The sequence below is a fragment of the Pangasianodon hypophthalmus genome, chromosome 3 (assembly GCF_027358585.1).
Source record: "Pangasianodon hypophthalmus isolate fPanHyp1 chromosome 3, fPanHyp1.pri, whole genome shotgun sequence".
In the NCBI taxonomy this organism is placed as follows: domain Eukaryota; kingdom Metazoa; phylum Chordata; class Actinopteri; order Siluriformes; family Pangasiidae; genus Pangasianodon; species Pangasianodon hypophthalmus.
In genome coordinates this window covers 17,270,450-17,286,499 of record NC_069712.1, presented here as the reverse complement: position 1 = coordinate 17,286,499, position 16,050 = coordinate 17,270,450, and the positions used below count along the sequence as shown (strand labels likewise).

General features: G+C 36.7%; 1 protein-coding gene across 2 annotated transcripts in view; it reads right to left on the bottom strand.

Moving 5' to 3' along the window:
• Positions 1–16,050, bottom strand: part of hpse2 (heparanase 2) — a 53,901-nt gene that overhangs the window by 19,096 nt on the left and 18,755 nt on the right. For both annotated transcript variants that reach the window (XM_034303174.2, XM_026944420.3), the window contains exons 4-8: positions 14,813–14,986; positions 12,266–12,437; positions 7,856–7,903; positions 3,889–3,982; positions 931–1,037 (exon numbers count right to left, since the gene is read on the bottom strand). In XM_034303174.2, coding sequence (XP_034159065.2) covers positions 931–1,037; positions 3,889–3,982; positions 7,856–7,903; positions 12,266–12,437; positions 14,813–14,986 — 595 coding nt within the window. The remainder of the gene's footprint in view (positions 1–930; positions 1,038–3,888; positions 3,983–7,855; positions 7,904–12,265; positions 12,438–14,812; positions 14,987–16,050) is intronic.

The following is a 16,050-nucleotide window of genomic DNA, read 5'->3' as shown; positions in this document are numbered from 1 at the left end:
TAATTTGTATACCAGAAATACCCTTAAAGTATACTTCGAACAGGAATAAAGCCATTGAAGCAAATCTATTTCAGACATTTGACCTTGCTGTGACCTTGACCCCATTTGGATCAATTCAAAAATCTAATCGGTTCATCTTCTGGTTACAAGACACATTCAAATGACAATGACAAAACATTCAACCACTCGTTCTTCAGATACCGTTCTAACGAGAATCTTGGATAGACACACAGACGGACAAACCTACAAATGGACACACAGACGATCCAATGGCAAAAATTGTAGCTAGCCAACTTTTGGAACATCTGAACATCCTGAACATGTCTAAGTAACATCTTTGTACAACAAACAGGAAGGAAGAAAAACCTTTTCAGACATCTTGTCTTGCTGTGACCTTGATCCTGTTTGTATCAAATCCAAAATTTAATCAGTTCATCTGCCGGTTACAGACATTCAATAACTCATTCTTGAGATACTGCACTATTGAGAATCTCAGACAGATACACAGAAGGACAAATGGACGGACATCCTGAAAGCATGATACTGAACCACTCATAATGATGAACATATCGAGCAACTTCTGTAAATAAAAGCTTTTGTTTTGCTTTTTTAATTTTTTTCCAGGGATGTTGGTTTCATGAGACACCTTGTATATTCAATATATATTTTTACTAATTCTCTAATTCTATAAATATAGTCAACTGCTTAGACAATGCAATATAGATGTATGTATATCTATATCTATCTATCTATCTATATATATATATATATATATATATATATATATATATATATATATATATAAGAAGAATCAAGCAAGTAACAGTACTGTGCTTCAGTAGTATTAGTATTAGTATTAGTATTAGTATTAAAAAGCTGGGTTAAAATCTCATTATTATTGGCTTAATTGGATGATGGTATGTTACTTACAATAGTCCAGCTGCAAATGTGTCTGACAAATTGCTGATGCCTCCAGCCCATGCAGGACCAACTCCTCCCAACCACACCCTCTTGTCGGGAGCATGCATCTTCACAATCTACACAAAGGGGGAAAAAATCACATTTATAAATACTTTAAATTTAGTAACTAAAGCTTAAGTTATATGTTGAGTTTGAGTATACTTAGGTAGACACATATACATCTACCTAGAAGCATACTGCACAGCTTTGGCCTTCAGAACAACATATGTTTGCCTGCATATGGATTCTTGCAGGACAATGTGCAGAAATTTTGCACCATACGGAAATAATTGCACTGCACATTTGCTGTAAATTGGACAGCTGTGTGGACTTGCTGTAAATAGTGTGTTCCACCTCCCCCCAAAGATGCTTCACTGGGTCAAGATCCAGAGACTATACAGGCCACTGAGGCAATGAAAACTCACTGACACATTCCTGAAACCATGTGGTGGTGGTGGTGCATTGTGACATGATGCAGTATCATGTTGGATTTGTCTATTTGAGTGTTGATAAACTAGCCATAAACCTGGTCAGAACCAGTGTTAAGATACACCATGTTGTTCACAATTGTTTAGTATTAGGGGCACTAATGTCTGCAATGAAAACACTCTCACATCACCTGTCTGTACTTCTGACATCAAACAGGATGGCACTGTGGATTCATGCTGTTTATGATCATTCCATATGCATAACGTGCTTGAATTAATCCAAGTAGTTGTTTTTCCCACTCCACCAACAGTCTGGTTTGTATTGTGCTTGTCTTACAACATTGACATCCAGCATGGGCTTTGGCTGTTGTAGGCCATTCAAGACAATGTCTGATCAATGATGCAATCTGAAATGACATTCTGCACACCAGTGTTTAATACAGCTGTGATTTGCTTGTTTTGCTTGCACAAGTCTTGCCATCCTCCTTTCAGTCCTCTAATCTTTGTTCGCAGGATTGCCTGTCACTGGTAGATTTTTTTGCTTTGCTTACTCAGTATTTTTAAATAGTTCTGCTTGAAGAGCCCAGAATGACAGCTGTCTGGTAGATGCTAGAATTAGCATCACCAATAATGCCAAGCCACTAAAATAAATTATTTTGCACATGCAATGCTCATTTGAACACTGTCAACATTGCTATTAATTATATCACACATCACAATTACATAATTTATAACTTATGTAGTAAGTAATTACTACTTACTATTAATTATATCACGTTGCTATTAATTATATCACACATCACAATTACATAATTTATAACTTATGTAGTAAGTAAATGTAGTAGTTTGTGTAACAGTTTGTGTGATGCTGGAGCTGTACATGTACCTGATAAACTGGCAAATCACTGTGTTGGTATTTGCCACCTTTTTTTTTAAAGTTTATTTTATTTAGCACTCCTATCATACAATTTTAAACTTCTGCCCACAAAACGTCATAAAGACTCTTCTGTATAGACAGACATCTGTGATGGAGAGAGCAAGGTCACCCCTCCCACCCAGACAGCATGGCCAATTATGCTCTCTTGCACTTGAGATCTCTTGACATTAGGGCAAATCCATAGACACTTGCAATTTGGGGACTCCAGACTGCATGAGTGCCACAAAAGACTGAGCAGAATTTTACATTAGAATTAACATATTCAGTCACATTTCTTTCAAACACCTTCTTTATTTATCTTTATTCCTGTAGAATATTTGCTGGTTTATTCTTAATCGATTATCCCTAAGTACTTGATAATACACAACATACAAATCTTTAATATTCCTAAGGTTCAGTTATAGTTATTATAGTGCATATAGTACAATATAATCATGTTTCCAAATCATCATTACATACAATATTTACAGTATGTTGCTTTATGTTTGTTTAAAAGTGTTTCATTTCTTATTGAATTCCTAATTTGATTTTAACTCCATGTAACATCACTGGAGGACCTCACCATGATCTTAAATGATAACAAGGACAAAATAAATTATTGTTATATTTAATATCCACCCAGAATTAAAGATTAGGCTCTGTTCAGTGTTAATAATGCTAAATGAAACTTGGGAAATATTTCCCATATTATACATGCTGTTAGAGAGGCACAGAATATGAGTTGGCTTTCATTAAGGCTGGCAACCATGTCTAACGTTTCAGAACACACCAAACATTCAAGAATGGGGACCGTATACTTTTCTTATTTGCCAGAAAGTGGCCAAGAGCCTATATATCCTAACATATCTTTTTGGACACATCTTTATGTATGAGTGTGACATGACTAATTTGATAAATCTGTCTTTTTAAAAGTTGGCTGTAACAAGCTCTTGACCTTAACTGTTGTTCTGATGTCATAACTGATAACGGTTATGAATTAACCTCAAAAGAACAACGAATGCTTTTATTTACTTGATGTTTGTAAATTGAGTCAGTTTTTTTTCCTTTTTTCCTTTTTTTTGCTTTATTGGGAACACTCTTCCAGATGTGCCCCACAAATGTAAAACCTGATACCTGTGTATTTAGAGATAAAGAGTCATGGGAGAGGGCCTTCTTTTGAAACCCGGCACAACATAGCCCCAGAGGTGCTGTTCCTAAAACAGCAAGGGTGTGATGTGGCACAGAAACAAATTAAGTAAGTTGAAACTCCTGCTCAAAGCCCCACTCCCCTACTGTGCCTTAACCCTTGCTCCCTTAGCAATAGCCCACCCCGACTACAGCTTGTTAGGATGCTGCACCCAAGAGAAAGGGCACAGTGTGATAAATAAGAAGCAAGGAGCTAATGAGGACAAGTGGGAGTTTACTGCCTCTGAGTGCCAGACCGTAACAAACCTAGGTCTTTGGTGCTAGGGAAGAACATAATAATAAACCAGCAGCCCACAACATACTCTCCTCATATAGCAGGAACAACAATCAGCAATATGACTTCCATTATTGCAAACACTTTCTTGTAGAGAATCTCACCTTTAACACCTTTGTGATCTGGTCTGTCAGGGTGTCCAGAAGGCGTGTCTTCAAAAAGTCCTCCACTTTAGTCACACGCCGATCGATGTAAAAACTGCAGATCAGAGTACAACTCAGTAAGAATTACATCATTGCATCATTCAATAAAAGACATATAAGAGCCAGCACAGTAAGGGCATTCTGAAGACACATAGTAGTGATGTAACCTAATATGAATAAATTATTAGGAATGAACAGACACAAATGCAGATACAGACAGGAGGTGCATTATTCTTTTTTTTGTTGTTTGTTGTTTTTAGAAAGCTTGCCTGAAAGTTGATTAAGATTAAAGGTGTGCATCAGGCCTGGGATCCCACAGGATTCAATAATAAAAAGGTAGGCTGCTACTTTCATGCACGCAAGAGGTCAGATAAGAAGTTTAGAGGACAACCGAAGTCCACGCTCATTAACATAAATGCAATGCATTTACAGCATTCATTCATTCATCTTTAGTAACTGCCTAGTGAGGGTCACATGGTTTAAATTAGGCTACAGGTTTGTTTATATTGGCTTCATGTACCTCTGTTTTTTTTCCAGTGTTTCCAGGGGCATAGTGGTAGGCTTCATATTTACAACAAACAAACAAACAAAAAACTTCTGGTTTAGGCCACACCCACTTGAGGTTTGAATCTGAATACTGATGCAGATATTTGGAGCACTAAACAGATATAGATACTGATAGTGGCACTGGTTTACAAGACATAGACAATGTACAATGCCAACCCCAATACCATGCTCAATTTGACGAAAAGCTATAACAATTAAAAGCCTACTTCCCCAAAAGCATCATAAATATTAAGACCTTAACTGCAAGAGAGGGTGTTCAGTGTGATGCCATTTAATGATGACCTCTGTGCTGTGATGCTTTTGGGAAAGGTTTCTGAACAGAACTGCTAACAGATTTAGAATGTGAAGTATATTAAGATGTCAAGACAGATGGGTGGACAAGATGCAGAGTTGCGTTTAGTTAACTCTGGTCATGTCAAGTGAGGAGAGAACAGGTCAGACTGAAGTAGCGATGGTGCTGACCAGCTGGTGAATGGGCCAGGAAAGCAGGAGGCTTCTGTGAACTCTTTCTGAGCAAATCATTGGAAAGTCTTAGAGAGATGAACTGTTAGGCATGTGTTGACAGTGACCCTCACAATTTACAGTCTCACTGGGACTGGGGCTGCACAACTGTGAAGTGATCCAATCTTCATTATCCTTACATTTCAAACATTACTAAACATGGACTCAGCCTGACTTCCTCATTATCTTTAGCTCATGTCTCTGCATTAGTGGTATTTCAGGATCAGGGTGTGTGTTACAGTAGGGATCGACCCACAGACAATGTTGGCTGTATTTTGAATGTATTGTACATTTCTATAAAAATACTGGAGAACTGAAAAATGAGAGGCAGAGAGAGAAAGAGAGAGAGAGAGAGAGAGAGAGAGAGAGCTAAGAAAGAAATGTTAATACTTTGCATGTGTTTCATACTGCAAAATAGTGAGTCTACATATAAGAGAACAGAAAGTTGTTGATACTGGATAAGAAAAGCTCTGTGGCTATTCTCAACAGTCTATTGTATTATTTATAATTCAGGTAAAAAAAAGAGTCAACCAAGGACGAATTTTGGTCAAGGAAACGCCTAACTTAAATACATGCTGTATTTCAGTAGGTCATGAAAGGTGGAAGTCAAGGTGTCCCAGCTGAATAATAACTGTATAATCCCAAAGGTAAATGTGTGAAAGCATATGGTTTGAATTTGCCAGTGTGTGTGGTGTGTTTTTAATTCCAATGACACCGCTTTTTCATTCTGTTTCCCTTATTTAGGGCTAACCTCTGGATTAATGAGTCCACTCTGGTAGGTTAGGAATAAAGCTCTCCAAACCCACTGTCTCTCTACAGACAGAGATGACCTAACTGAGGGGGATAAAGCAAACCCACACATGCCCTTATATTTTTAGGTCTTTTTAAATATTGCATACACGTAATGCAGAAATTATGAGCTCTACCTACTGCAAGAATTTAAGAATAAAACGATGCTTAAAAAATTGACAACTCACAAATGAACCATATGTCACAAATCAAATTGACATTAGGAAAATGAGCAAGTAGCAATACTTATAAATAAAGCTTTGTAGAATAAGTAATTATCTGGAAGGAGACTTGTCCCATTCCCACCTCCATGGGGAGCATATTAAGCTAACAGCACCTGTGATTCCTCATAGTGTGAAACAAAGAGAAACGTTCCATGACCTGCAACTCACTGCCCTGTGTGTGTCTCCGGCAGCCTGCAGTGATCTTTAGCTTCCCTTGAGGTAAAGTTCTGCAGAGAATGGCCATTTCCGTAACTGTAACCTGGTTTCACCACTTTTGGGCATCCAAGTAATTGTTGAAATACATCCAAATACTGTTCAAAGACATGCTGACTAAAACAAGCTTCGAGAAAAAATCCATTCAAAAAGTTCTCTTCCACACACTGCCATGCTGTCTCAGAAACACCAGAGAAAAAATACTACAGAAAGATCTTCCTTTTAGCGCTTAAGCACCTCAGACCACTCAGAATGTTGGTCTTCAACAAAAAAGCTCAACGTACTGCTTACTTATTAAAGATCCTGATCAAGCCTTTTTTTCTTATAGAAAAGAGGGCATTTTCTTAATTAAAAGTTATAATTAATATCTTAGAAACACATCTGTATGCACAACCGATTTGGATGGAAAAGGAAACAAATGCTCATATAAAATATATGTCCTACTCACTTTACAATAAGAATGAGATAGTTACAACCTGAAGATAAAAGATTTGATGACTACAAGGGCCAACTTAGCTTAGGAGCAATTCTGGAGAGTTGCACAGTGGCACAGTGGGTGTCGTTACAGCCTCACAGCCCCAGGTTCAATCCTGAGCTCGGGTTACTGTCTGTGTAGAGTTTTTCTGCATGTTGTCCATGTGGTTTTCCTTCCATCTCCCAGAAACATGCCAGTGCGTGGACTGGCTACACTAAATTGCCTCTAGGTGCGAAAGTGTATGCGAATGCATGTGTGCATGATGCCTTGAGATGGACTGGCATCCCATCCAGGGTGTATTGCCACCTCACACTCAGTGTTCCCGGGATAGGCTCCGGATCCACCATGACCCTGACCAGGATAAAACGCTTACTGAAACAAGTGAGTGAGAGCAATTCTGTTGAACTAACTACAAACTGTTTTAGCTTCAAGATGAAGTCTAGTGCAATTACCTAAACACTATTCTTGGTTTCATACTGATGAAATCCAACCGCACGACCGAAACCTTTTGACGATAATGGCAGCACCTACACCCCATGACAGCCTACGGAATATTGGCACTCACATTTCTGTTATCATTCTTTTTTTTTGTTCACATACACATTCTGCACAATGTATTGCTTAGAAATAAACAAAATCAACCAACAAAACAGATGTAAACTGGTGTGTCAGTATACAGAAATTTAAAAACAAATGTTTGATTTTAGCTAGCTTGACTTCTATAGGAACCAGATGCAGACAAGGGTAAAGTATTTTGCATCACATCAAAGTAATTGTTCCTAATGTGATTAGGAAGAAAGGACTAAATTAGGTGTGCATGTTTTTGGAGGGAGTGTGTGCTTTACCTCCTAGCACACTTTCCCATCAAACAGGTGTCAGCAATTATGGACTGAGGTATACAGAGCAAGTGGTTAGAAGTAGTTTTGCAGTTTGGTGATTTTGGAGTGTGAAATGGTTGAGGAAGAGTTCTGTATTACCAAGTGGTACATTATTTGAATCTAAAGTTACAAATATAGACTCTTCTATTTGGTTATGCTTTTAAATAGGTAATTTCAGAGGTAATCAGCTAGCGGTACATTTATAGACCTGTTTTCCATTGCTCCAGAGAGTAAACTGCAATTAGATTAAGTGTAGAAAAATGAAAGGTTAGAATACCTACTGTTGCCACGTAACTGCATCAACGACAGAACCACCATTCTTCATGAACCTATGAGACAAAATAAAGGGATGTTTCAATTGGTGGGTGAAAATATAGCAGTGGAAGTACAGATTATTTACAGCTGCTTTTTCTGTCTGCCCTGCAATTGTAACTGACTCTGGCATAGGCAGACAATGTCAGGGCCAACTACGACACACTCGCTTGGGGAACTTGTTTATATGGCCGGTGGAGGGTGATCGTTCAGGCAGTGTGTAAACCGGCTCTGAACAGATGTGAGTTGACAGTTTAGCAAAAAATCTGAACAATCCTTTTTAGGCAACATGTTTCACTCTGAGAAGGCCTCTCTTTCTAAACAGTCATTCTGTTGAAGGAAAAGCAAAAGTGTGATATGTGCAGTAAAACTGTTCACACCTTCATTTTCTCCTCCCCACAGTCACTCTAGCCTAGCAGACCTTCTTGTCTGCAGAGCTTTGACAACTTTTCACTTCCATCTAAACCCCAACTGGTAGCAACAAGGGGTGACATCTATTTCTGAGAAAAGTCTTTGGCAAAACACTTGTGGTTATTGGTCGAATGTTCATCACTGTTAGCCAAAATTTCACTGTAGAAACTAGATGGGAAGGGAAGAGCAGGTCAGATATAGTATACGAAACTGCACTGTGAACAAGCCAAGTATCTGGCAGGCGTCTAAAGACCACAATGGAGTTAAGGTTCTGGTTCTGTCTAGTTTTTTTTTTCTGAGTGTCACTAAAAGTGCTAGAATTTCAGTTCATGGCCAAGAACTTATGGGAGATTTTGTGGAACATATGCACTACTTCTCCACACCCTGCCATGTACACAGACAAGTTTCAATTTAAATGTGCAATACCACTCAGGTTTGGAATACACCTGGATATAGCCTGATTATTTTTTTTCCTAAGGAAAACTAATAATGTCATTGCCTATCTATTAATTTATTTCTAAAATAAAACTACAATAATAAAACATTTAATAAAATGTAATTTAATTCTCCACCCTCTCTCCACCTAATAGTTTATACATTACATACAGTTTATGAAATTTAAGAAAAGTAGTAAATGAAGTTTCTGTAATTTCTTGAAGACTGTTTCCCAAGTGGCTCCTTTGTTAAATTGGTAAAGGAAATGGCAATACTGTCATCAAGCCTACTATGAAGAATCTAAAATAATAATAAAAAAAAGTTTTAACACTTTTGATCACTGAGTAATTCTATGCTTTGTTATTTTGTTTTATTTTGATGTATTCACTATAGTTCAAAAAGAACAAAAGTATATACATGTCCAAACTTAAACATGAGCAATGAACATGTTTTTTTCTCTTTTTTTTTTCTCTCACTTATAAAAAATGGAGTGTGTGTGGACAGTGCGGACATGTGCTGCTGACAGCCACTGATTGTGTGCAGGAGGCATTCATGCATGTCACTTCCTAACAAGGCAATGACATATTTATGTGTGGCTTGGTCATGTCTGTACAATAATCAATTAGCTTAGCAAACTCTCTGTCTCCAAATGGTCTCATTACCCCACATGTTAAAGTCATAGCCAATTGCCGCAAAACACAAATAACGGGAAAATACAGGCACTTCAAATCCTGACTGCTTTTTGGCAGATAATAGAAGCCAAGAACGTGGAGAGTAATCTTCTCTCAGAGCAGTAAAAAGATGCCGGACAATGACGTTTTGTTTCCATACAAAACAGCACTAATCAGGCACAGTTGGTGGTATAATTTGTTCTTCTTTTCATGGCAATACTACAAGAATCAGTGCTCAGGTGGTTACCTCATGTCCATACTTTTGAAGGTTACAGTTTAAATAACTGTTTAAATAAAAAAGTTCCATTCTTATGTACTTATATACTTATGTGCTTAAAGATGATTCTTTTGTATCTGATAAACATATCTGCAAAAAAAAAAACTATATATTTCCTCAAATGGGTGTATGGAATACTTATATAAGCCACTAAAAAGAATTCATTTGTGTCACTATTATAAGTCACTACCATGTAAAGGAGCAATATATGAGGAGCAAAAGGGTGAACGCCTTGATTTGGAGAACAGGGATTATGCAGGTGGAGTATTGCTCAGCCACACTATAAATCGAGTGACACTTCATTTAGCTGACTGAGGATTTCCCTGGTGCAATGAGCGCCAGCAATAACCCACTGGGAGCAGCATAAACATGGTTGCGATATGCTCCACTATAGAGACAGAAAGTGTTACACAGTATTAACAAGGAAAGAACTATGAAGGTTTCTTATAGGACATGTATGGCTCTAAGAAAGAAATACAAACTACACAAAAGTTCTTTTGGGCAGAACACCTGGCATATAAATTCCCAGTTCTATGAAAGAATTACTGAGATATATTAACTTCTGTAACATTCTATAACTCTGTAAATCACTAAAGTTTTCTTGTAGCTGTGGTACAGTGGTGCTTGGCCTTGTTGCTTGGAGACCTTGCCATGATATATGTAAATGGCTCAGGTCATCCTTTGATAGTTTTTGGATCAGTTCTTGTGCAATAGTATTCGGAACTACGAAACATATTCCCCATGTCAGTGTATTGTTATTATTATTAATATTAGTAGTAGTAGTAATAGTAGTAGTTATAGCACAAAACTGCTAACACAGCCTTAGCTTTGTCAGCAAAATGTAAGCAATATGCTTATTATATAATGTTTCAGATTATAGGCTTGTGATATCTAAATTTCAGACAAAATATCAGTGTAATAGAAGATGCCAAGCCTCCCTTAGCAAATTAAATGGCTCAATAATGAGCGAATATTTCCCTATTAAGATATATAGAAAATTAGATATTATAGAAAAACAATCCATCTACATGAACATTTTTAGTTCTCTGTGTTCTGCTCTCCATTTCAGAAGCGTCATTCTGCACATGGGAGCTCTTGTTGTTAAGAGTCATAGGTCTTTCCAACAATCCAAGGTCAGGAGACAGCACTGGGACGCATAACGTAGTTTATTCAAGTTTTGGTGTGGGACCAAACCTGTGTATAATGATGAAATTACTTTACACAACCAGCAAGAATTAGATGAAAGTACTTTTTTAAAAAAGAGAATTTTCACCCGGTGTCTTGTTTCGAATAGGCAATGACAGGAGTCAGCACTTTGTGCTAAAGCACATGAGAATCAAAGTTATGGGACAGACCTAGTACAAATATTTCTTATCACCAGGTAAACATACTCTTGCTGGAATTTATTGTGAATCCCAGGCTCAAGAGTAAAGGTCTTCTGAGTCCTTCTTCGCATGCTGCTGGAGTTTCATACAGAGTTGCTAGCTCAGCTCATGATTTAAGTATTACAAGATTGTTGAAAATCTTGAAATGTACCAGAGAGCACTATAATTTTATGAGCTGAGTTCAAATTAAGTGGCCTTGTACACAAAGTAGAAAGAAATGTCACTTGACTCATATATTACCAAATAAAATACTCAAATCTCATTTTTCTCTATGCTAAATCAAAGATCTATAATGTTGTGTGGGCATGGTGAGCATAGCGTATTGAATGGTGTCGTAACATATCAATCACTATCCAGATGTGTCTCAGACTGGATGGTCACTGGGACCTAGCACTGTCACCCAGGTGTTTTCCTTAACCGATTCACTTCACTATTCCCTATTATTATAATACCATAACCTGAAACAGTATATTTCATTACTTTGCACTTTGCTGAGAATGGTTGCTTTTCTGTAATCTAAATCCATAACATTTTATTATAATAGCTGGCCTATGAATAAACACAATTAATGAATGCCCTGCTTTTGTTCTGCTTTGTATGCTTTCACAGTGATTTGATTTGATTCCATTGCAAGATACAAAATTGTTAACTAATAGCATTGTAAAACCCCTGAAACTCACAAGTTTCACGTTGATCTGCTCCACACATTCAGGCTAGCTACAATTTAATAAAACTTCTGAATAAACCAGTGTACATTGGTGAGGTATAAATTTAGTAAAATTTAAATTTAGAGCAGTTTAGTCTTAAGATAAGTACTAAGTGCACATGGAAATAAAGAAAAAGAAACTATAACAATGGCTCTTGATATATAGGACATTTATTTTGCTCTGGTTATAGCTTTGCCAGAAGGCATAACATAAAAAAATAAAAGAAAATAAAAAATATTTAAATCTTTTTGATGGAAAAGATGTTTTTGCTCTTCTCCCAACTGGGCTTGGCAAGTTTTACCAACTTGATGTGAACATCTGCATAAACAATTCACTTTTGAGGGAATGCCAGATTCACAAAATGAATGGATTCAGAATGGCTGTAGACAAGTTTTTATTGTAGTTATTCTTTGGCCTATGTTATCTGTTGGGTGAGCCACAATGCTAGTAAACAATATTAAAATGCAATCACTAGCCTGCCACAGTCACTCACCCGTCCAGTAGCAGGATTGCGTTTTTGCGTGGACGGCCAATGTTGGGCCCATAGAGATTGGCCCGGCTGTAGTAGCGGACAGACTGCAGCAGTGTCTTCAGCATAATGTAGTCCTGAGCCAGTCGACTGCTGTTGACTGAACGAGCTACCATAGTGCGGTAGCTGTTGGGCTCTACAAGAAACAAATAAAACTGAGTGTCTGAAATAGGAAATACTGATCTTAAAGTCATTACCTTGATTTAAGGAATAAATGCTATCAAAACTGCTTACTGTAAATTGTAATAAGTTGATCTTCAGAAAAGCATGAGTGTTGTTAACTAAAAACATTTAATCATGTTGACTATTAAAATATCAGTTCAGACAACTTAATTATTTAAGTATATGACATAAGATGAAAGAAAGTAATCTTCACAAGTATAAGCACGCTAGTAAAACCTCAGGAAACGGATTTCCTTAAAATTTTCAAATAAGCTCACCTAAAGTTGTTAAAACAAAACAGACAGTGTTCATTCTATAAAAATATGTTTGTGTAACAATTATGTCTTAATTGATAAAATGGCACATTTATGGAAACGCTGTATGTTACATGCAAATACACCAGTCGGTACCTGTTACATGCTTTTTAGTAATTTATAGTAGTTGTAGTAGTAATTTATTTTAGTCCCAATCAGTCAGCTTTTTTGATAGATGTAGGCAGGGGCATTAAGCTTGCAGGGTAATTTAATTAAAATGCTTTGGTGGAAAACTCTTTTCAGCAATCTGAACTGTTTATTAGTATGAATGGTGAGACGTCTGTTTGTCATCTGTGTATGAGGCAGCATGACAGTGAGGATCTGCCTGGATTGCGGCTTACTGAAGATGTATAACGTAGTCAATTTGATTGAAGTTAATTATGACAAAATTAATAATCTTTCAATTTAAAAACAGTGACAATAAAGTATTCTTGTAATAATTCATGAGAGCTATTCATAAGGCAAAACAGGATGTTATGTAATCATTATTTGCACTGATCACAAGAGGATGAAATTGGAAGGATTTTGTCTTTCAAACTTTAGCCAGTGTGAAGCCTCCGGCATGCAAAATATAAACATCACCACATTTTATCTTTATTCAAAGCACAGTTTCAAAATTCTGCACTTTTGTTATAGATGTACCCACTTGTCCGTATGCCACAGGGTGTTTATTATACCAAAGCATTCTAATATATCATGCTGCCTTCACAAACATGAATCCCAAGATAAAATGTTTTGTTTCCCTCCATTTTGTTTTGGATTGCTCATTTGTTTGAAAATGAATCATATTCATGAAACTTGACTATGATTCCTAACAGATTTTCTATTAGTCATGATGGCTGCTCTTGGTGTATTTATAATGAGAACAATCCAAAAAGCGTAACTGCTTTTTATAAGTCCTTAAATACTGGAATTTACAAATAGAAAAATTAAGTTAAAATGTTGACCGCTGGGGCTGCACAGTGGAGCAGGATGTAGTGTTGGTGCCTCTCAGTCCCAGAGCCTGGGGTTTTATCCTGAGCTTGAGTTACTATCTGTGTGCAGTTTCAAATGTTTTCCCCGTGTCTGCATGGGTTTCCTCTGAGTTCTCTGGTTTCCTTCCACCTTCCAAAAACATACCAGTAGGTGGATTGACTAACACTAATTACTCCTAGGTGTGATTAATTGTGTAAATATGTGTGTTTTATGCCCTTTGATGGACTAGTGTCCCATCCGGTGTGTTGGAAAGCAAAGCATTACCACCCTGAAGTTAATTATTTAGCAATAACAGCATGTGCTGAATTATTTTATTCCTCTTATACAACAGCAATTTATCAACAGTTATAATTTATCAATCAACAATTTATTATTGAATGATATGTCATACTTATATCCATTTATAGATACATTTACTGGGATGTGGGTTGTGGGATGTCTGCAAGACATGTTAGTAACTGCATTAATATAATATATAGTTATATATGAGCATTAATATTTAAAAAACTGTGATGTGAATAACAGCCAGCACTGTTATCAGGTCTGTGCTATTTTCTGACCAATCAGATTTGAGAATTCAACAGCAGTCATATAGGTTCTTATTGTTCTCCTATAACTGTTGCACAAAGGAGAAAAATACTTATTAATATATTTATAATAATTCTCTAATGCTTATATTCAATCCAAAGCATTACAGTATTTGCACCTCAAATAGAGTCCCTACATACTATTACATACATACTGTTGTATTAATTTTCACATGTTTACTTGCTTCTTTATGTAAGTCATCTGACTAAAAAGTTTTCTCACAACTGATAGTCTGTGCACCCCAACTGTGGTAATGATTTCCAGAACTCCGTCTGTCTGTCCTCACCAGTTAAAGCACAACAGAGCTTTGGGATGAATAAAAATATAGTATTGCTTTATTGTTTTTTTCAAGGTTCAATGATTATGCTATGTCAGCATGTACGGAATGCTAACTGCTCGTGGTAATATGTGATTGCTCGCCACAGACAAACACAGCCTCAGATCAGCCTTGTTAGTATCATAACAGACCTACCATTGCCCAGCTCCCAGGATATGTTGTACTTCTTGCCAGCACTGTACTTTAACAAACTCAATGCACTAGAGGCATTCCACGAGTTGTCAGGATTCCGATGTAGGGCATTGAGCCCAAAGATCAGGTGCAGGCCGGCGCAGTCAGCAAAATTGTACAGTTTGTCTAAAGACCTGGCTGGGAGAAAGCGAGACATAGTTGTAACTTTGGCACTTTCATTTTCTGGGGAAAAAAAAGGCAAAATTCACTTTAACATACAACATACTGTTTTTTTAAGTACAATACTGTACTAAAGGTGACCTAAAGTCTTTTATATTTAGTCCTAATTTTTATCTTAAATGTTTATCTTTATGTCTTCTGTGTTCATGTGTCTGTAGAAAAGGCCAAATTTTACACTGTGCAGTTTAGATATTAAGAAGCCTTGAAGTTATCTGGAACTACCTTTAGAAACAGATGCAAGTTTTACAGTCAAATGTTTACTAAAGAGCAAAGGCAAGTTCTCCATAAAATATCGATTTGATTGCTTTTTCATTGTTTACTGATATTTATTAATATGTATCATTAATTCTAAATTCTACAGAAACATTGCATTTAATTATTTTTGCTTCAATTTTTCTTTTATTTTTGCTTCAAAGATTTTCTACAGTTCACACTGTAGGAAATTGAAATTAAATCTTAGATTTTATGGTAGGTCACTGTAGCATCATCAATAATTGGATTAATTTTCTACCCAACATGAAGCACTTGGGGTCCTTGTAAATAAACATCACAAGAAGCAACCTGAAAAAAAGCACAGTTTCTAAAGCAGAAGGCAGGAAAAATCCTGCTACACGCTACACACACAAACTGTAAACGGTTCATCAGTGCACACCACAAAGAGAATAGTGGCAGACACAAACACAGAAATGTGCCAAGGAAAGCATTTTAGTGCAAAAGCCATTGGATGGTCTATAATAACTTGAACTTATCCAGCACATACTCGCTGGTTGTTTTGAAATTCTATCGGTTAAGAGCAGTGACAATAAACACAAATATTTCAGTGCCCTTTGACTTCATTTCCTCTGTTTAAAAAGAAGCAGATGAGACATCTCACATGGCCCTAAGGGATTTGAAGAAGCCCGAACTGTGGGTGATGTACCAGTTTCAAGATGCATTTACTTATAATACCATGCTCATATATGTCTGCATTAATTAACATATTACATAATACCATATATATTTATATATATATATATGATGCA